The sequence below is a fragment of the Salmo salar genome, chromosome ssa02, assembly GCF_905237065.1.
Source record: "Salmo salar chromosome ssa02, Ssal_v3.1, whole genome shotgun sequence".
Taxonomy (NCBI): domain Eukaryota; kingdom Metazoa; phylum Chordata; class Actinopteri; order Salmoniformes; family Salmonidae; genus Salmo; species Salmo salar.
In genome coordinates, this window is record NC_059443.1 from 215,464 (window position 1) to 235,933 (window position 20,470).

General features: G+C 40.6%; 1 protein-coding gene and 1 non-coding gene across 2 annotated transcripts in view; both read right to left on the reverse strand.

Moving 5' to 3' along the window:
* Positions 1 to 7,130, reverse strand: part of washc5 (WASH complex subunit 5) — a 56,767-nt gene extending 49,637 nt beyond the window's left edge. The window contains 13 exon segments of the mRNA XM_045696319.1: positions 1,426 to 1,555; positions 1,695 to 1,822; positions 2,803 to 2,887; positions 2,889 to 2,975; positions 3,168 to 3,281; positions 3,428 to 3,580; positions 4,174 to 4,366; positions 4,890 to 4,990; positions 5,447 to 5,531; positions 6,110 to 6,186; positions 6,188 to 6,256; positions 6,515 to 6,756; positions 7,009 to 7,130. Of these exon segments, the coding sequence (XP_045552275.1) occupies positions 1,426 to 1,555; positions 1,695 to 1,822; positions 2,803 to 2,887; positions 2,889 to 2,975; positions 3,168 to 3,281; positions 3,428 to 3,580; positions 4,174 to 4,366; positions 4,890 to 4,990; positions 5,447 to 5,531; positions 6,110 to 6,186; positions 6,188 to 6,256; positions 6,515 to 6,700 (1,408 nt within the window). The 5' untranslated portion in view covers positions 6,701 to 6,756; positions 7,009 to 7,130.
* Positions 2,345 to 2,419, reverse strand: trnaa-ugc (transfer RNA alanine (anticodon UGC)). The gene has a single exon. It is a non-coding gene; the product is annotated as a tRNA-Ala (tRNA).
* Positions 7,131 to 20,470: the final 13,340 nt, after the last annotated feature.

Below are 20,470 nucleotides of genomic sequence, written 5' to 3' on the forward strand. Positions count from 1 at the left end.
GGAATAAGTATGGTACAGTGAGCCTGCAACAGGAATAGGTATGGTACAGTGAGCCACATGCTTTTAACAGAAAAACATTAGGAATGCCTTCCTAATATTGAGGAAGGTATTCTGCCCCCTGAACTGCCTCAGGTTGTTGGGACATGGACTCTACAAGGTGTCCAAAGCACTCCAATGCTTCCCACAGGTGTGTTAAGTTGGCTGGGTGTTGGCTGGGTGTTGGCTGGGTGTTGGCTGGGTGTTGGCTGGGTGTTGGCTGGGTGGGGGACCATTCTTCATACAGAAGGGGGACTTTTGAGTGTGACAGAAAGCGGTGAGCCTGGAACCTACTACCATATCCTGTTCAAAGATACTTACATCTTCTGTCTGGAACCTACTACCATATCCTGTTCAAAGATACTTACATCTTCTGTCTTGTCCATTCACCCCCTTGTCCATTTCACCCCCTTGTCCATTTTACCCCCTTGTCCATTTCACCCCCTTGTCCATTTCACCCCCTTGTCCATTTCACCCTCTATATATGTGTAGGGTATACACTGACTGGACACCTGCTCTTTCCATGACAGACTGACCAGGTGAATCCAGGTGAAGGATATGATCCCTTATTGATGTCACTTGTTAAATCCACTTCAATCAGTGAAGACGATTTTTTTAAAGCCTTGAGACATGGATTGTGTATTTTTGTGCCATTCAAACAGTTTCAGTGATTGACTCCAACTAAAAGGATTTTACAAGCAGTCACAATAAGAGCAGGGAGTCCAGATTGTGAACTACAATAAGAGTAGGGGAGTCCAGATTGTGAACTACAAAAGAGTAGGGAGTCCAGATTGTGAACTACAATAAGAGCAGGGAGTCCAGATTGTGAACTACAATAAGAGCAGGACGTGAACTCAAAGCAGGGAGTCCAGATTGTGAACTACAATAAGAGTAGGGAGTCCAGATTGTGAACTACAATAAGAGCAGGGAGTCCAGATTGTGAACTACAATAAGAGTAGGGAGTCCAGATTGTGAACTACAATAAGAGTAGGGAGTCCAGATTGTGAACTACAATAAGAGTAGGGAGTCCAGATTGTGAACTACAATAAGAGCAGGGAGTCCAGATTGTGAACTACAATAAGAGCAGGGAGTCCAGATTGTGAACTACAATAAGAGCAGGGAGTCCAGATTGTGAACTACAATAAGAGCAGGGAGTCCAGATTGTGAACTACAATAAGAGTAGGGAGTCCAGATTGTGAACTACAATAAGAGCAGGGAGTCCAGATTGTGAACTACAATAAGAGTAGGGAGTCCAGATTGTGAACTACAATAAGAGTAGGGAGTCCAGATTGTGAACTACAATAAGAGTAGGGAGTCCAGATTGTGAACTACCAGTTGTGGTAATGATGTGTGTTTTTATGTTGTAGCTAGTTCTGTTATCCATCTCACCATTCTTCTCCACTCTGGTTAGAGGCTTGACCCCAGAGAAGACCTCAGCCAGCTCGGTCATCCTCTCTGATCCCTCTGTTCTATAACTCTCCCATTTCAGCTGCTTCTCTGACAGCATCTGCTTGAACATCTGAGAGAGGAAGAGAAAAAAAAACCAGGGGGAACACAGATGGTGAATTCACCATTTATATTCAGAGACCCGACACGTTTTTTTTAATTGTGTAATTACAACTTGGCATCAAATCATATATGATATTGTTGAGACTGACCTCTTTGAGAGTGAACTCGAACTGGGCGGTGTCGAGGAGTAACTGGAAGAGGATCTTGGGGTTGTACTTGGAGTCGTTGATCACCTGATCTTTGATCTGGCGCAGACGCTTGTTGTTGGGATCATAGGCTGCAAGAAGACAACACAGTTTAGGAATATAGTATCACCTGGCATGACACAGTATCACCTGACATGACACAGAGTATCACCTGGCATGGCATGACATAGTATCACCTGGCATGGCATGACACAGTATCACCTGGCATGGCATAGTATCACCTGGCATTACACCTGGCATGGCATGACATAGTATCGCATGACATGACAGTATGACCTGGCATGACATAGTATCACGACACAGTGTCACCTGGCATGGCATGACATAGTGCCACCTGGCATGGCATGACATAGTGCCACCTGGCATGACATAGTTAACCTGGCACGACACAGTGCAGCCCAGCACGATTACACCCGAGGTTCTGTCTGATATGACTATACCTGAGGTTCTGCTCTACCTGGTTTTGATACTAGTTCTCATTCCCACTTTAATCATTTTACATTTTAGTCATTTAGCAGACGCTCTTATCCAGAGCGACTTACAGTAGTGAATGCATACATTTCATACATTTTTTTCCCTTTTTTTCTCCGTACTGGTCCCCGTGGGAATTGAACCCACAACCCTGGCGTTGCAAACACCATGCTCTACCAACTGAGCCACACGGGACCTTAAAAATAAATCAATACAAAATGCTTCATGAACCCTTTATAAGGCCTTTATGGATGCTTCATGAACCCTTTATAAGGCCTTTATGGATGCTTCATGAACCCTTTATAAGGCCTTTATGGATGCTTCATGAACCCTTTATAAGGCCTTTATGGATGCTTCATGAACCCTTTATAAGGCCTTTATGGATGCTTCATGAACCCTTTATAAGGCCTTTATGGATGCTTCATGAACCCTTTATAAGGCCTTTATGGACGCTTCATGAACCCTTTATAAGGCCTTTATGGATGCTTCATGAACCCTTTATAAGGCCTTTATGGATGCTTCATAAATCAGTTGTAAGCCCATTTCATGCATGGACCTAGAGGTCTATAGAAAGACCTACCTGAGTCTGCAGTGTGTAGCATCAGCCAGCGTATAGAAACGTTACAGTCCCGTAGACAGTTGAGCAGCTTGGGGATGTTATCCAGGGACGATCTCCTCCCTCAGAAACCCTTCCTTCAGCAGCTGCTGGATCTGTGGCCTCAGGCCCTCCATACTGACTGAATAACGACTGGCCTAGAGGAGGGTTAATGTATGGTTAGTTACAGGGTGTTATCATGGCAGTGGGGGGGGTCATAAGCAGTCCTCTAACCTTCCACATTTTCACAACAACTTGTGAAGGATATGATGGGAGACTCACGTCTATAACAAGTGAAAACCATTTCATGTTAGTAGACGTTTTGTCAGTAAGCCTGTTAGCCTCTATACCTGCTCTCTGATATTGGCCGAGTCCAGGGTGTAGTTGAGGGCGATCTTGGCAGCTTTATACGGTTCCCAAGCCTCCACCAGATTCACAGTGATTCCCATGTAGACACTGATGACCTGCAGCAGGAGAAATTGTAAATACTTTAAACCAGCGTAATGGCTGGTGGCCGAGGGAAATATACTGCATCAAGATAAACAAGTACACTAAATGTTTTTTTTCCCCCTAGTATTCAGGGAAGTACAGTTTAGATGGTGTCTCTCACCCAGTTATCAGGGAAGTACTTGTCCACTATCTCCCTCATCTTGGCCTGTTGAGTCTGAAGTATGGAGGGAATGAAGTAGAGACAGACATACAGCATGGCAGCCTGGTTAGCTAAGGCTGTGCTGCGATGCTCAGGCAGAGGGTACGCAGATACCTGGGTGGGAGACAGAGGACATCTTTAGAGACAGGACTAAACATGGATCTGAGACTGGTTATGCTAACGCTGTGCTGCGATGCTCAGACACCTGGGTGGGAGACAGAGGACATCTTTAGAGACAGGACTAAACATGGATCTGAGACTGGTTATGCTAACGCTGTGCTGCGATGCTCAGACACCTGGGTGGGAGACAGAGGACATCTTTAGAGACAGGACTAAACATGGATCTGAGACTGGTTATGCTAACGCTGTGCTGCGATGCTCAGACACCTGGGGGGGAGACAGAGGACATCTTTAGAGACAGGACTAAACATGGATCTGAGAATCAGACGATTACATGATAAATAACATACAAAATAGATAATAATAAAACATTCAAGACAACGTAATATTGTAGCATTAGTCGGGGTGTAAGAACTGTCATTCAGCTCTAGGATACTAACCACCTAAAGGGAACCAATGGAGTGTTTACGTTACCAACTAGGAAAAACAGTGACACGACAAACTCCTTTTAAAAAAAAGTAAGAAAACAAAATGGTTATAAAAAAACAATTTAAAAAAATGCAGGAAATGATCCGTTTGAGTCTTACCTGGTTATAGATGTCATCAGAACGCAGCCTGCCGATCACCATGCTGATGAAGGTAGAACTGATAGGCACTCTCTGGAAGTAGCTCTCAGGGTAGTTAGCTGGCCGTTTGGCCCCTGACTGGCTGGAGTAGCCTGTACTACGCAGCAGCTTACAGATGTCATCCAGGTTAGAGTCTGCTGAGGAGCGGGCAGCACTGGATAGACAAACAGGACATGTATTGTTAGGAACACGGTCCATTTTAACTCAAGATGTTTTGTTTTCTTTCATTAAAATAACTTTTTAGCTCTCTCTTGTACTACGCATTAGATTTCAGCCTGTGAAATGTTTTCAAATCAAAATGTTATTGGTCACATACATATATTTAGCAGATGTTATTGTGTGTGTGAAGTGAAATGCTTGTGCAAAATTGCTTAGGAGCTAAAAGCAGAGCTTCCATGTCTGTCAGCGCTATCTTACTATTCTAGTACTATAGATAGTATTATGGTATTATAGACATTATTATAGTATTATAGATATTATAGTATTATAATATTATAGATATTATTATAGTATTATAGATATTATTATAGATATTATTATAGATATTATTATAGATATTATTGACAGCATTAAACAGTCCCTGACAAAATAACAAAGAAGATTGATTCTTAAAAGGGTTGAACTGTATAAAGGATGTAGAAGCCATTTCCCCCCAAAAAGAGCAGCAAAAGTCTGACCTGTATCTATAGTAGGACACCAGCATCCTCTCTCTGACCTCTCCCTCCATCTTCTGGTCAATAACCAACAGCATGACTCCATAGAGATACAGGGCTTCACACTGGTTAACAAGGACAAACACCACATCATAGGACTGTTACATACCTTCTGGACATCACCAAACATACAGGGCATCACACTGGTTAACAAGGACAAACACCACATCATAGGACTGTTACATACCTTCTGGACATCGCCAAACATACAGGGACGATTTTCATGAAATGTATAAAAGTTGATCTTAGAGCTACAAAGCTTCCAGGGAACCCGACCCCCGGGGCCCCTCTACAAAATATAAGTCATTACAAGAGATTGGGGCGGCAGGGTAGACTAGTGGTTAGAGCGTTGGACTAGTAACCCGAAAGGTTGCTAGATCGAATCCCCCCCGAGCTGACAAGGTAAGAAAATCTGTCGCTCTGCCCCCATGAAAAAGGCAGTTAACCGTCATTGAAAATAAGAATTTGTTCTTAACTGACTTGCCTAGTAAATATAAAAATTAAATAAATATTTTTTTTACCAGGAGTTGTTTTCCATCCTCATTCAGCAGCACAGTCTCCAGGGTCTGTTGAATGTAAACTCCTTCATACAGGTCATCCAGGTACCTGGAGAGAAGAACGGCTGATTAAATAAAGCATGGTGAGGAAATGGTGAGACAGACAGACTACTTGACACACCACACATTAAGGCTTCAGGCTCAATGAAATGGTGAGACAGACAGACTACTTGACACACCACACATTAAGGCTTCAGGCTCAATGAAATGGTGAGACAGACAGACTACTTGACACACCACACATTAAGGCTTCAGGCTCAATGAAATGGTGAGACAGACAGACTACTTGACACACCACACATTAAGGCTTCAGGCTCAATGAAATGGTGAGACAGACAGACTACTTGACACACCACACATTAAGGCTTCAGGCTCAATGAAATGGTGAGACAGACAGACTACTTGACACACCACACATTAAGGCTTCAGGCTCAATGAAATGGTGAGACAGACAGACTACTTGACACACCACACATTAAGGCTTCAGGCTCAATGAAATGGTGAGACAGACAGACTACTTGACACACCACACATTAAGGCTTCAGGCTCAATGAGTGAACAAACCAAAATATCTCAATCCAAAACAGACACCCTGGTTGATATCGGAAGGAAGTAATTCTAGATCACCTGATCAGATCAACGATGTACTTGTGGACACTTTCAAACGCCAGGTAGAATCGTGAAAGTATCTCTATGTTGTTCTCCCCGGAACTCATCGTCCAAATCCTGCAGATCTGGTTTGGCTTCTAGCTTACTGTCGTAGTACTCTGGACCCTGGAAGGCAGCGGGAGAATATAAAAAGGTTACTTATGGACATAACGTTATCCCTGTACTTCTTCATCATCATCATGCCATAACACATTGGAAATAATTGAGTTCATGGATGACGGATGGAAATCAAATAACTTGAAAGACCTAACCATGACCCTGGCGGTGTCTGTCCATTATCTAAGGAGGTGCACCGCAAATGATGTCCTTTCACTGTGATCTCATCTCATACCTATTTAACAAGACAATCCCCCCCCATCTCACCTTGAAGTAGCTGAAATCACAGATGATGTCTCCATATTTCTGCTGGTCGCTCTTGTCTTTGAGCCTGAAGACAGCAGGGATGAAGTCCGAGAGGCGGAGGAGCTCGGCTATGATAGCGTTACCCCGGGACACGATCCTCAGCACCGCCTGACCACACAGGTTGTTCTCCGCCAGGAAATCCACCATGGCGGCGGTCTGGGTCTACAAGGCACCGCTGCAAATCGGGCTCTGGCCCCCCACTTCTACACAAAGAGAGACACAGCTGCCACAGGTTAAACCAGGGACTAAAACTGCATCTCTAAATAGTATTCATTTGTATAACGTTAACGAGTTCAGCTAACTACGTGAAACAATTGTACATTTAACGTTAGTTATCACCGGCAGGCTAGTTGAAGCTAGTGGCCGGTAAGATATTTTGCAACAAGCGGTTTATTCTACCGAGCCGAGCGAGTTTCTATATATTTTACATGCATCATTTCACAACAGTAACTCACATTATTAAGGTATACACCTATAGTATAGTGTAGCTGCTAGCTAAATGTTGACCGTTTATAAGGTATACACCTATAGTATAGTGTAGTTGCTAGCTAAATGTTGACCGTTTCCAGGTTTTTCAATTCAATTCCTGTTTACCGTCACATGACAAACCACATGATTCCACCGCTGCCTCCCGGCAGAGTGTTAGTGGACCACAAGATGGCGACGAAGTCAAGACTAAGAGCAGGGGGCTTCTTCTTCGTGTGAATGTTCTGCCGGCTGGGAGACGCTTCTTCTTCTTCGTTGCTATTATGGCCGCCCGCAAACAAATATTATAGGTGCATGCCGCCACCTACTGTATTGGCTATGTATCAGCCTACGATTCTGTGGTATGAATTCATTACTTTGTGAAAAAATTGGCCTACTAACTAACTAACCCTGCACCCATTAAAACCTCACCACTATACTAACTAACCCTACACCCATTAAAACCTCACCACTATACCAACTAACCCTGCACCCATTAAAACCTCACCACTATACCAACTAACCCTACACCCATTAAAACCTCACCACTATACCAACTAACCCTGCACCCATTAAAACCTCACCACTATACCAACTAACCCTGCACCCATTAAAACCTCACCACTATACCAACTAACCCTGCACCCATTAAAACCTCACCACTATACCAACTAACCCTGCACCCATTAAAACATCACCACTATACTAACTAACCCTGCACCCATTAAAACATCACCACTATACCAACTAACCCTACACCCATTAAAACCTCACCACTATACCAACTAACCCTGCACCCATTAAAACCTCACCACTATACCAACTAACCCTGCACCCATTAAAACATCACCACTATACCAACTAACCCTGCACCCATTAAAACATCACCACTATACTAACTAACCCTGCACCCATTAAAACCTCACCACTATACCAACTAACCCTGCACCCATTAAAACCTCACCACTATACCAACTAACCCTGCACCCATTAAAACCTCACCACTATACTAACTAACTCTAACTCATCTAGGAATCTCCCTCCTACAGACATCTAGAATCACCCTCCTACAGACATCTAGAATCTCCCCCCTACAGACATCTAGAATCTCCCTCCTACAGACATCTAGAATCTCCCCCCTACAGACATCTAGAATCTCCCCCCTACAGACATCTAGAATCTCCCTCCTACAGACATCTAGAATCTCCCCCCCCTACAGACATCTAGAATCTCCCCCTACAGACATCTAGAATCTCCCTCCTACAGACATCTAGAATCTCCCCCCTACAGACATCTAGAATCTCCCTCCTACAGACATCTAGAATCTCCCCTACAGACATCTAGAATCTCCCTTCCTACAGACATCTAGAATCTCCCTCCTACAGACATCTAGAATCTCCCCCTACAGACATCTAGAATCTCCCCCCTACAGACATCTAGAATCTCCCCCCCTACAGACATCTAGAATCTCCCTCCTACAGACATCTAGAATCTCCCTCCTACAGACATCTAGAATCTCCCCCCTACAGACATCTAGAATCTCCCCCCTACAGACATCTAGAATCTCCCTCCTACAGACATCTAGAATCTCCCCCCTACAGACATCTAGAATCTCCCCCCTACAGACATCTAGAATCTCCCCCCTACAGACATCTAGAATCTCCCCCCTACAGACATCTAGAATCTCCCATCTAGGCACTGTGTCAGTATGGTTTGCTACCTTTAGCAGGTCAGAACGCAGACTTGCAAATTTCGGTAACAAAATAAAGGGAAATGGGGAAGGACAAAATCTTGAACAGCACCACTATCGAACCCTGTACCTATACACTATCTAACCCTGTACCTATACACTATCTACTATCTAACCCTGTACCTATACACTATCTACTATCTAACCCTGTACCTATACACTATCTACTATCTAACCCTGTACCTATACACTATCTAACCCTGTACCTATACACTATCTACTATCTAACCCTGTACCTATACACTATCTAACCCTGTACCTATACACTATCTACTATCTAACCCTGTACCTATACACTATCTAACCCTGTACCTATACACTATCTACTATCTAACCCTGTACCTATACACTATCTACTATCTAACCCTGTACCTATACACTATCTAACCCTGTACCTATACACTATCTACTATCTAACCCTGTACCTATACACTATCTACTATCTAACCCTGTACCTATACACTATCTAACCCTGTACCTATACACTATCTAACCCTGTACCTATACACTATCTAACCCTGTACCTATACACTATCTACTATCTAACCCTGTACCTATACACTATCTACTATCTAACCCTGTACCTATACACTATCTAACCCTGTACCTATACACTATCTACTATCTAACCCTGTACCTATACACTATCTACTATCTAACCCTGTACCTTTACACTATCTACTATCTAACCCTGTACCTATACACTATCTAACCCTGTACCTATACACTATCTACTATCTAACCCTGTACCTATACACTATCTACTATCTAACCCTGTACCTATACACTATCTGCTATCTAACCCCTGTACCTATACACTATCTACTATCCGAACCCTGTACCTATACACTATCTACTATCTAACCCTGTACCTATACACTATCTAACCCTGTACCTATACACTATCTACTATCTAACCCTGTACCTATACACTATCTACTATCTAACCCTGTACCTATACACTATCTACCATCTAACCCTGTAGCTATACACTATCTACCATCTAACCCTGTACCTACACACTATCTAACCCTGTACCTATACACTATCTACTATCGAACCCTGTACCTATACACTATCTACTATCTAACCCTGTACCTATACACTATCTACTATCGAACCCTGTACCTATACACTATCTACTATCTAACCCTGTACCTATACACTATCTACCATCTAACCCTGTACCTATACACTATCTAACCCTGTACCTATACACTATCTACTATCTAACCCTGTACCTATACACTATCTACTATCTAACCCTGTACCTATACACTATCTACTATCTAACCCTGTACCTATACACTATCTACCATCTAACCCTGTACCTATACACTATCTAACCCTGTACCTATACACTATCTACTATCTAACCCTGTACCTATACACTATCTACTATCTAACCCTGTACCTATACACTATCTAACCCTGTACCTATACACTATCTAACCCTGTACCTATACACTATCTAACCCTGTACCTATACACTATCTACTATCTAACCCTGTACCTATACACTATCTACTATCTAACCCTGTACCTATACACTATCTAACCCTGTACCTATACACTATCTACTATCTAACCCTGTACCTATACACTATCTACTATCTAACCCTGTACCTTTACACTATCTACTATCTAACCCTGTACCTATACACTATCTAACCCTGTACCTATACACTATCTACTATCTAACCCTGTACCTATACACTATCTACTATCTAACCCTGTACCTATACACTATCTGCTATCTAACCCTGTACCTATACACTATCTACTATCGAACCCTGTACCTATACACTATCTACTATCTAACCCTGTACCTATACACTATCTAACCCTGTACCTATACACTATCTACTATCTAACCCTGTACCTATACACTATCTACTATCTAACCCTGTACCTATACACTATCTACCATCTAACCCTGTAGCTATACACTATCTACCATCTAACCCTGTACCTACACACTATCTAACCCTGTACCTATACACTATCTACTATCGAACCCTGTACCTATACACTATCTACTATCTAACCCTGTACCTATACACTATCTACTATCGAACCCTGTACCTATACACTATCTACTATCTAACCCTGTACCTATACACTATCTACCATCTAACCCTGTACCTATACACTATCTAACCCTGTACCTATACACTATCTACTATCTAACCCTGTACCTATACACTATCTACTATCTAACCCTGTACCTATACACTATCTACTATCTAACCCTGTACCTATACACTATCTACCATCTAACCCTGTACCTATACACTATCTAACCCTGTACCTATACACTATCTACTATCTAACCCTGTACCTATACACTATCACGATCTAACCCTGTACCTATACACTATCTACTATCTAACCCTGACCTATACACTATCTACTATCTAACCCTGTACCTATACACTATCTACCATCTAACCCTGTACCTTTACACTATCTACTATCTAACCCTGTACCTATACACTATCTACAACCCTGTACCTATACACTATCTACCATCTAACCCGTCCACACACTAACTAACCCTGTACCTATACACTATCTACTATCTAACCCTGTACCTATACACTATCTACCATCTAACCCTGTACCTACACACTATCTAACCCTGTACCTATACACTATCTACTATCTAACCCTGTACCTATACACTATCTAACCCTGTACCTATACACTATCTACTATCTAACCCTGTACCTATACACTATCTACCATCTAACCCTGTAGCTATACACTATCTACCATCTAACCCTGTACCTACACACTATCTAACCCTGTACCTATACACTATCTACTATCTAACCCTGTACCTATACACTATCTACTATCTAACCCTGTACCTATACACTATCTAACCCTGTACCTATACACTATCTACTATCTAACCCTGTACCTATACACTATCTACTATCTAACCCTGTACCTATACACTATCTACTATCTAACCCTGTACCTACACACTATCTACTATCTAACCCTGTACCTATACACTATCTACTATCTAACCCTGTACCTTTACACTATCTACTATCTAACCCTGTACCTATACACTATCTACTATCTAACCCTGTACCTATACACTATCTACCATCTAACCCTGTACCTATACACTATCTAACCCTGTACCTATACACTATCTACTATCTAACCCTGTACCTATACACTATCTAACCCTGTACCTATACACTATCTACCATCTAACCCTGTACCTATACACTATCTACCATCTAACCCTGTACCTATACACTATCTACCATCTAACCCTGTACCTATACACTATCTAACCCTGTACCTATACACTATCTACTATCTAACCCTGTACCTATACACTATCTACTATCTAACCCTGTACCTATACACTATCTACCATCTAACCCTGTACCTATACACTATCTAACCCTGTACCTATACACATATCTACTATCTAACCCTGTACCTATACACTATCTAACCCTGTACCTATACACTATCTAACCCTGTACCTATACACTATCTACTATCTAACCCTGTACCTATACACTATCTAACCCTGTACCTATACACTATCACGATCTAACCCTGTACCTATACACTATCTACTATCTAACCCTGTACCTATACACTATCTACTATCTAACCCTGTACCTATACACTATCTACTATCTAACCCTGTACCTATACACTATCTAACCCTGTACCTATACACTATCTACTATCTAACCCTGTACCTATACACTATCTACTATCTAACCCTGTACCTATACACTATCTACTATCTAACCCTGTACCTATACACTATCTACTATCTAACCCTGTACGTATACACTATCTAACCCTGTACCTATACACTATCTAACCCTGTACCTATACACTATCTACTATCTAACCCTGTACCTATACACTATCTACTATCTAACCCTGTACCTATACACTAGCTACTATCTAACCCTGTACCTATACACTATCTAACCCTGTACCTATACACTATACACTATCTAACCCTGTACCTATACACTATCTACTATCTAACCCTGTACCTATCTACTATCTAACCCTGTACCTATACACTATCTAACCCTGTACCTATACACTATCTACTATCTAACCCTGTACCTATACACTATCTACCATCTAACCCTGTACCTATACACGATCTACTATCTAACCCTGTACCTATACACTATCTAACCCTGTACCTATACACTATCTAACCCTGTACCTATACACTATCTACTATCTAACCCTGTACCTATACACTATCTACTATCTAACCCTGTACCTATCTACTATCTACTATCTAACCCTGTACCTATACACTATCTACTATCTAACCCTGTACCTATACACTATCTACTATCTAACCCTGTACCTATACACTATCTAACCCTGTACCTATACACTATCTAACCCTGTACCTATACACTATCTAATATCTAACCCTGTACCTATACACTATCTAACCCTGTACCTATCTACTATCTCCTATCTAACCCTGTACCTATACACTATCTACTATCTAACCCCTGTACCTATACACTATCTACTATCTAACCCTGTACCTATACACTATCTAACCCTGTACCTATACACTATCTAACCCTGTACCTATACACTATCTAATATCTAACCCTGTACCTATACACTATCTAACCCTGTACCTATCTACTATCTACTATCTAACCCTGTACCTATACACTATCTACTATCTAACCCTGTACCTATACACTATCTACTATCTAACCCTGTACCTATACACTATCTAACCCTGTACCTATCTACTATCTACTATCTAACCCTGTACCTATACACTATCTACTATCTAACCCTGTACCTATACACTATCTACTATCTAACCCTGTACCTATACACTATCTAACCCTGTACCTATACACTATCTACTATCTAACCCTGTACCTACACACTATCTACTATCTAACCCTGTACCTATACACTATCTACTATCTAACCCTGTACCTATACACTATCTACTATCTAACCCTGTACCTATACACTATCTACTATCTAACCCTGTACCTATACACTATCTAACCCTGTACCTATACACTATCTACTATCTAACCCTGTACCTATACACTATCTACTATCTAACCCTGTACCTATACACTATCTATCTAACCCTGTACCTATACACTATCTACTATCTAACCCTGTAGCTATACACTATCTACCATCTAACCCTGTACCTACACACTATCTAACCCTGTACCTATACACTATCTACTATCTAACCCTGTACCTATACACTATCTACTATCGAACCCTGTACCTATACACTATCTACTATCAAACCCTGTACCTATACACTATCTACTATCTAACCCTGTACCTATACACTATCTAGTATCTAACCCTGTACCTATACACTATCTACTATCTAACCCTGTACCTATACACTATCTACTATCTAACCCTGTACCTATCTACTATCTACTATCTAACCCTGTACCTATACACTATCTAACCCTGTACCTATACACTATCTACTATCTAACCCTGTACCTATACACTATCTACTATCTAACCCTGTACCTATACACTATCTGACCCTGTACCTATACACTGTCTAACCCTGTACCTATACACTATCTACTATCTAACCCTGTACCTATACACTATCTACTATCTAACCCTGTACCTATACACTATCTACTATCTAACCCTGTACCTATACACTATCTACTATCTAACCCTGTACCTATACACTATCTAACCCTGTACCTATACACTATCTACTATCTAACCCTGTACCTATACACTATCTACCATCTAACCCTGTACCTATACACTATCTACTATCTAACCCTGTACCTATACACTATCTAACCCTGTACCTATACACTATCTAACCCTGTACCTATACACTATCTACTATCTAACCCTGTACCTATACACTATCTAACCCTGTACCTATACACTATCTACTATCTAACCCTGTACCTATACACTATCTACTATCTAACCCTGTACCTATACACTATCTACTATCTAACCCTGTACCTATACACTATCTAACCCTGTACCTATACACTATCTACTATCTAACCCTGTACCTATACACTATCTAACCCTGTACCTATACACTATCTACTATCTAACCCTGTACCTATACACTATCTAACCCTGTACCTATACACTATCTACTATCTAACCCTGTACCTATACACTATCTACTATCTAACCCTGTACCTATACACTATCTAACCCTGTACCTATACACTATCTACTATCTAACCCTGTACCTATACACTATCTACTATCTAACCCTGTACCTATACACTATCTAACCCTGTACCTATACACTATCTAACCCTGTACCTATACACTATCTAACCCTGTACCTATACACTATCTACTATCTAACCCTGTACCTATACACTATCTACTATCTAACCCTGTACCTATACACTATCTAACCCCTGTACCTATACACTATCTACTATCTAACCCTGTACCTATACACTATCTACTATCTAACCCTGTACCTTTACACTATCTACTATCTAACCCTGTACCTATACACTATCTAACCCTGTACCTATACACTATCTACTATCTAACCCTGTACCTATACACTATCTACTATCTAACCCTGTACCTATACACTATCTGCTATCTAACCCTGTACCTATACACTATCTACTATCGAACCCTGTACCTATACACTATCTACTATCTAACCCTGTACCTATACACTATCTAACCCTGTACCTATACACTATCTACTATCTAACCCTGTACCTATACACTATCTACTATCTAACCCTGTACCTATACACTATCTACCATCTAACCCTGTAGCTATACACTATCTACCATCTAACCCTGTACCTACACACTATCTAACCCTGTACCTATACACTATCTACTATCGAACCCTGTACCTATACACTATCTACTATCTAACCCCTGTACCTATACACTATCTACTATCGAACCCTGTACCTATACACTATCTACTATCTAACCCTGTACCTATACACTATCTACCATCTAACCCTGTACCTATACACTATCTAACCCTGTACCTATACACTATCTACTATCTAACCCTTTACCTATACACTATCTACTATCTAACCCTGTACCTATACACTATCTACTATCTAACCCTGTACCTATACACTATCTACCATCTAACCCTGTACCTATACACTATCTAACCCTGTACCTATACACTATCTACTATCTAACCCTGTACCTATACACTATCTACTATCTAACCCTGTACCTATACACTATCTAACCCTGTACCTATACACTATCTAACCCTGTACCTATACACTATCTAACCCTGTACCTATACACTATCTACTATCTAACCCTGTACCTATACACTATCTACTATCTAACCCTGTACCTATACACTATCTAACCCTGTACCTATACACTATCTACTATCTAACCCTGTACCTATACACTATCTACTATCTAACCCTGTACCTTTACACTATCTACTATCTAACCCTGTACCTATACACTATCTAACCCTGTACCTATACACTATCTACTATCTAACCCTGTACCTATACACTATCTACTATCTAACCCTGTACCTATACACTATCTGCTATCTAACCCTGTACCTATACACTATCTACTATCGAACCCTGTACCTATACACTATCTACTATCTAACCCTGTACCTATACACTATCTAACCCTGTACCTATACACTATCTACTATCTAACCCTGTACCTATACACTATCTACTATCTAACCCTGTACCTATACACTATCTACCATCTAACCCTGTAGCTATACACTATCTACCATCTAACCCTGTACCTACACACTATCTAACCCTGTACCTATACACTATCTACTATCGAACCCTGTACCTATACACTATCTACTATCTAACCCTGTACCTATACACTATCTACTATCGAACCCTGTACCTATACACTATCTACTATCTAACCCTGTACCTATACACTATCTACCATCTAACCCTGTACCTATACACTATCTAACCCTGTACCTATACACTATCTACTATCTAACCCTGTACCTATACACTATCTACTATCTAACCCTGTACCTATACACTATCTACTATCTAACCCTGTACCTATACACTATCTACCATCTAACCCTGTACCTATACACTATCTAACCCTGTACCTATACACTATCTACTATCTAACCCTGTACCTATACACTATCACGATCTAACCCTGTACCTATACACTATCTACTATCTAACCCTGACCTATACACTATCTACTATCTAACCCTGTACCTATACACTATCTACTATCTAACCCTGTACCTATACACTATCTACCATCTAACCCTGTACCTTTACACTATCTACTATCTAACCCTGTACCTATACACTATCTAACCCTGTACCTATACACTATCTACCATCTAACCCTGTACCTACACACTAACTAACCCTGTACCTATACACTATCTACTATCTAACCCTGTACCTATACACTATCTACCATCTAACCCTGTACCTACACACTATCTAACCCTGTACCTATACACTATCTACTATCTAACCCTGTACCTATACACTATCTAACCCTGTACCTATACACTATCTACTATCTAACCCTGTACCTATACACTATCTACCATCTAACCCTGTAGCTATACACTATCTACCATCTAACCCTGTACCTACACACTATCTAACCCTGTACCTATACACTATCTACTATCTAACCCTGTACCTATACACTATCTACTATCTAACCCTGTACCTATACACTATCTAACCCTGTACCTATACACTATCTACTATCTAACCCTGTACCTATACACTATCTACTATCTAACCCTGTACCTATACACTATCTACTATCTAACCCTGTACCTACACACTATCTACTATCTAACCCTGTACCTATACACTATCTACTATCTAACCCTGTACCTTTACACTATCTACTATCTAACCCTGTACCTATACACTATCTACTATCTAACCCTGTACCTATACACTATCTACCATCTAACCCTGTACCTATACACTATCTAACCCTGTACCTATACACTATCTACTATCTAACCCTGTACCTATACACTATCTAACCCTGTACCTATACACTATCTACCATCTAACCCTGTACCTATACACTATCTACCATCTAACCCTGTACCTATACACTATCTACCATCTAACCCTGTACCTATACACTATCTAACCCTGTACCTATACACTATCTACTATCTAACCCTGTACCTATACACTATCTACTATCTAACCCTGTACCTATACACTATCTACTATCTAACCCTGTACCTATACACTATCTACCATCTAACCCTGTACCTATACACTATCTAACCCTGTACCTATACACTATCTACTATCTAACCCTGTACCTATACACTATCTAACCCTGTACCTATACACTATCTAACCCCTGTACCTATACACTATCTACTATCTAACCCTGTACCTATACACTATCTAACCCTGTACCTATACACTATCACGATCTAACCCTGTACCTATACACTATCTACTATCTAACCCTGTACCTATACACTATCTACTATCTAACCCTGTACCTATACACTATCTACTATCTAACCCTGTACCTATACACTATCTAACCCTGTACCTATACACTATCTACTATCTAACCCTGTACCTATACACTATCTACTATCTAACCCTGTACCTATACACTATCTACTATCTAACCCTGTACCTATACACTATCTACTATCTAACCCTGTACGTATTACACTATCTAACCCTGTACCTATACACTATCTAACCCTGTACCTATACACTATCTACTATCTAACCCTGTACCTATACACTATCTACTATCTAACCCTGTACCTATACACTAGCTACTATCTAACCCTGTACCTATACACTATCTAACCCTGTACCTATACACTATACACTATCTAACCCTGTACCTATACACTATCTACTATCTAACCCTGTACCTATCTACTATCTAACCCTGTACCTATACACTATCTAACCCTGTACCTATACACTATCTACTATCTAACCCTGTACCTATACACTATCTACCATCTAACCCTGTACCTATACACGATCTACTATCTAACCCTGTACCTATACACTATCTAACCCCTGTACCTATACACTATCTAACCCTGTACCTATACACTATCTACTATCTAACCCTGTACCTATACACTATCTACTATCTAACCCTGTACCTATCTACTATCTACTATCTAACCCTGTACCTATACACTATCTACTATCTAACCCTGTACCTATACACTATCTACTATCTAACCCTGTACCTATACACTATCTACTATCTAACCCTGTACCTATACACTATCTAACCCTGTACCTATACACTATCTAACCCTGTACCTATACACTATCTAATATCTAACCCTGTACCTATACACTATCTAACCCTGTACCTATCTACTATCTCCTATCTAACCCTGTACCTATACACTATCTACTATCTAACCCTGTACCTATACACTATCTACTATCTAACCCTGTACCTATACACTATCTAACCCTGTACCTATACACTATCTAACCCTGTACCTATACACTATCTAATATCTAACCCTGTACCTATACACTATCTAACCCTGTACCTATCTACTATCTACTATCTAACCCTGTACCTATACACTATCTACTATCTAACCCTGTACCTATACACTATCTACTATCTAACCCTGTACCTATACACTATCTAACCCTGTACCTATCTACTATCTACTATCTAACCCTGTACCTATACACTATCTACTATCTAACCCTGTACCTATACACTATCTACTATCTAACCCTGTACCTATACACTATCTAACCCTGTACCTATACACTATCTACTATCTAACCCTGTACCTACACACTATCTAACCCTGTACCTATACACTATCTACTATCTAACCCTGTACCTACACACTATCTACTATCTAACCCTGTACCTATACACTATCTACTATCTAACCCTGTACCTATACACTATCTAACCCTGTACCTATACACTATCTACTATCTAACCCTGTACCTATACACTATCTAACCCTGTACCTATACACTATCTACTATCTAACCCTGTACCTATACACTATCTACTATCTAACCCTGTACCTATACACTATCTAACCCTGTACCTATACACTATCTACTATCTAACCCTGTAGCTATACACTATCTACCATCTAACCCTGTACCTACACACTATCTAACCCTGTACCTATACACTATCTACTATCTAACCCTGTACCTATACACTATCTACTATCGAACCCTGTACCTATACACTATCTACTATCAAACCCTGTACCTATACACTATCTACTATCTAACCCTGTACCTATACACTATCTAGTATCTAACCCTGTACCTATACACTATCTACTATCTAACCCTGTACCTATACACTATCTACTATCTAACCCTGTACCTATACACTATCTACTATCTAACCCTGTACCTATCTACTATCTACTATCTAACCCTGTACCTATACACTATCTAACCCTGTACCTATACACTATCTACTATCTAACCCTGTACCTATACACTATCTACTATCTAACCCTGTACCTATACACTATCTGACCCTGTACCTATACACTGTCTAACCCTGTACCTATACACTATCTACTATCTAACCCTGTACCTATACACTATCTACTATCTAACCCTGTACCTATACACTATCTACTATCTAAC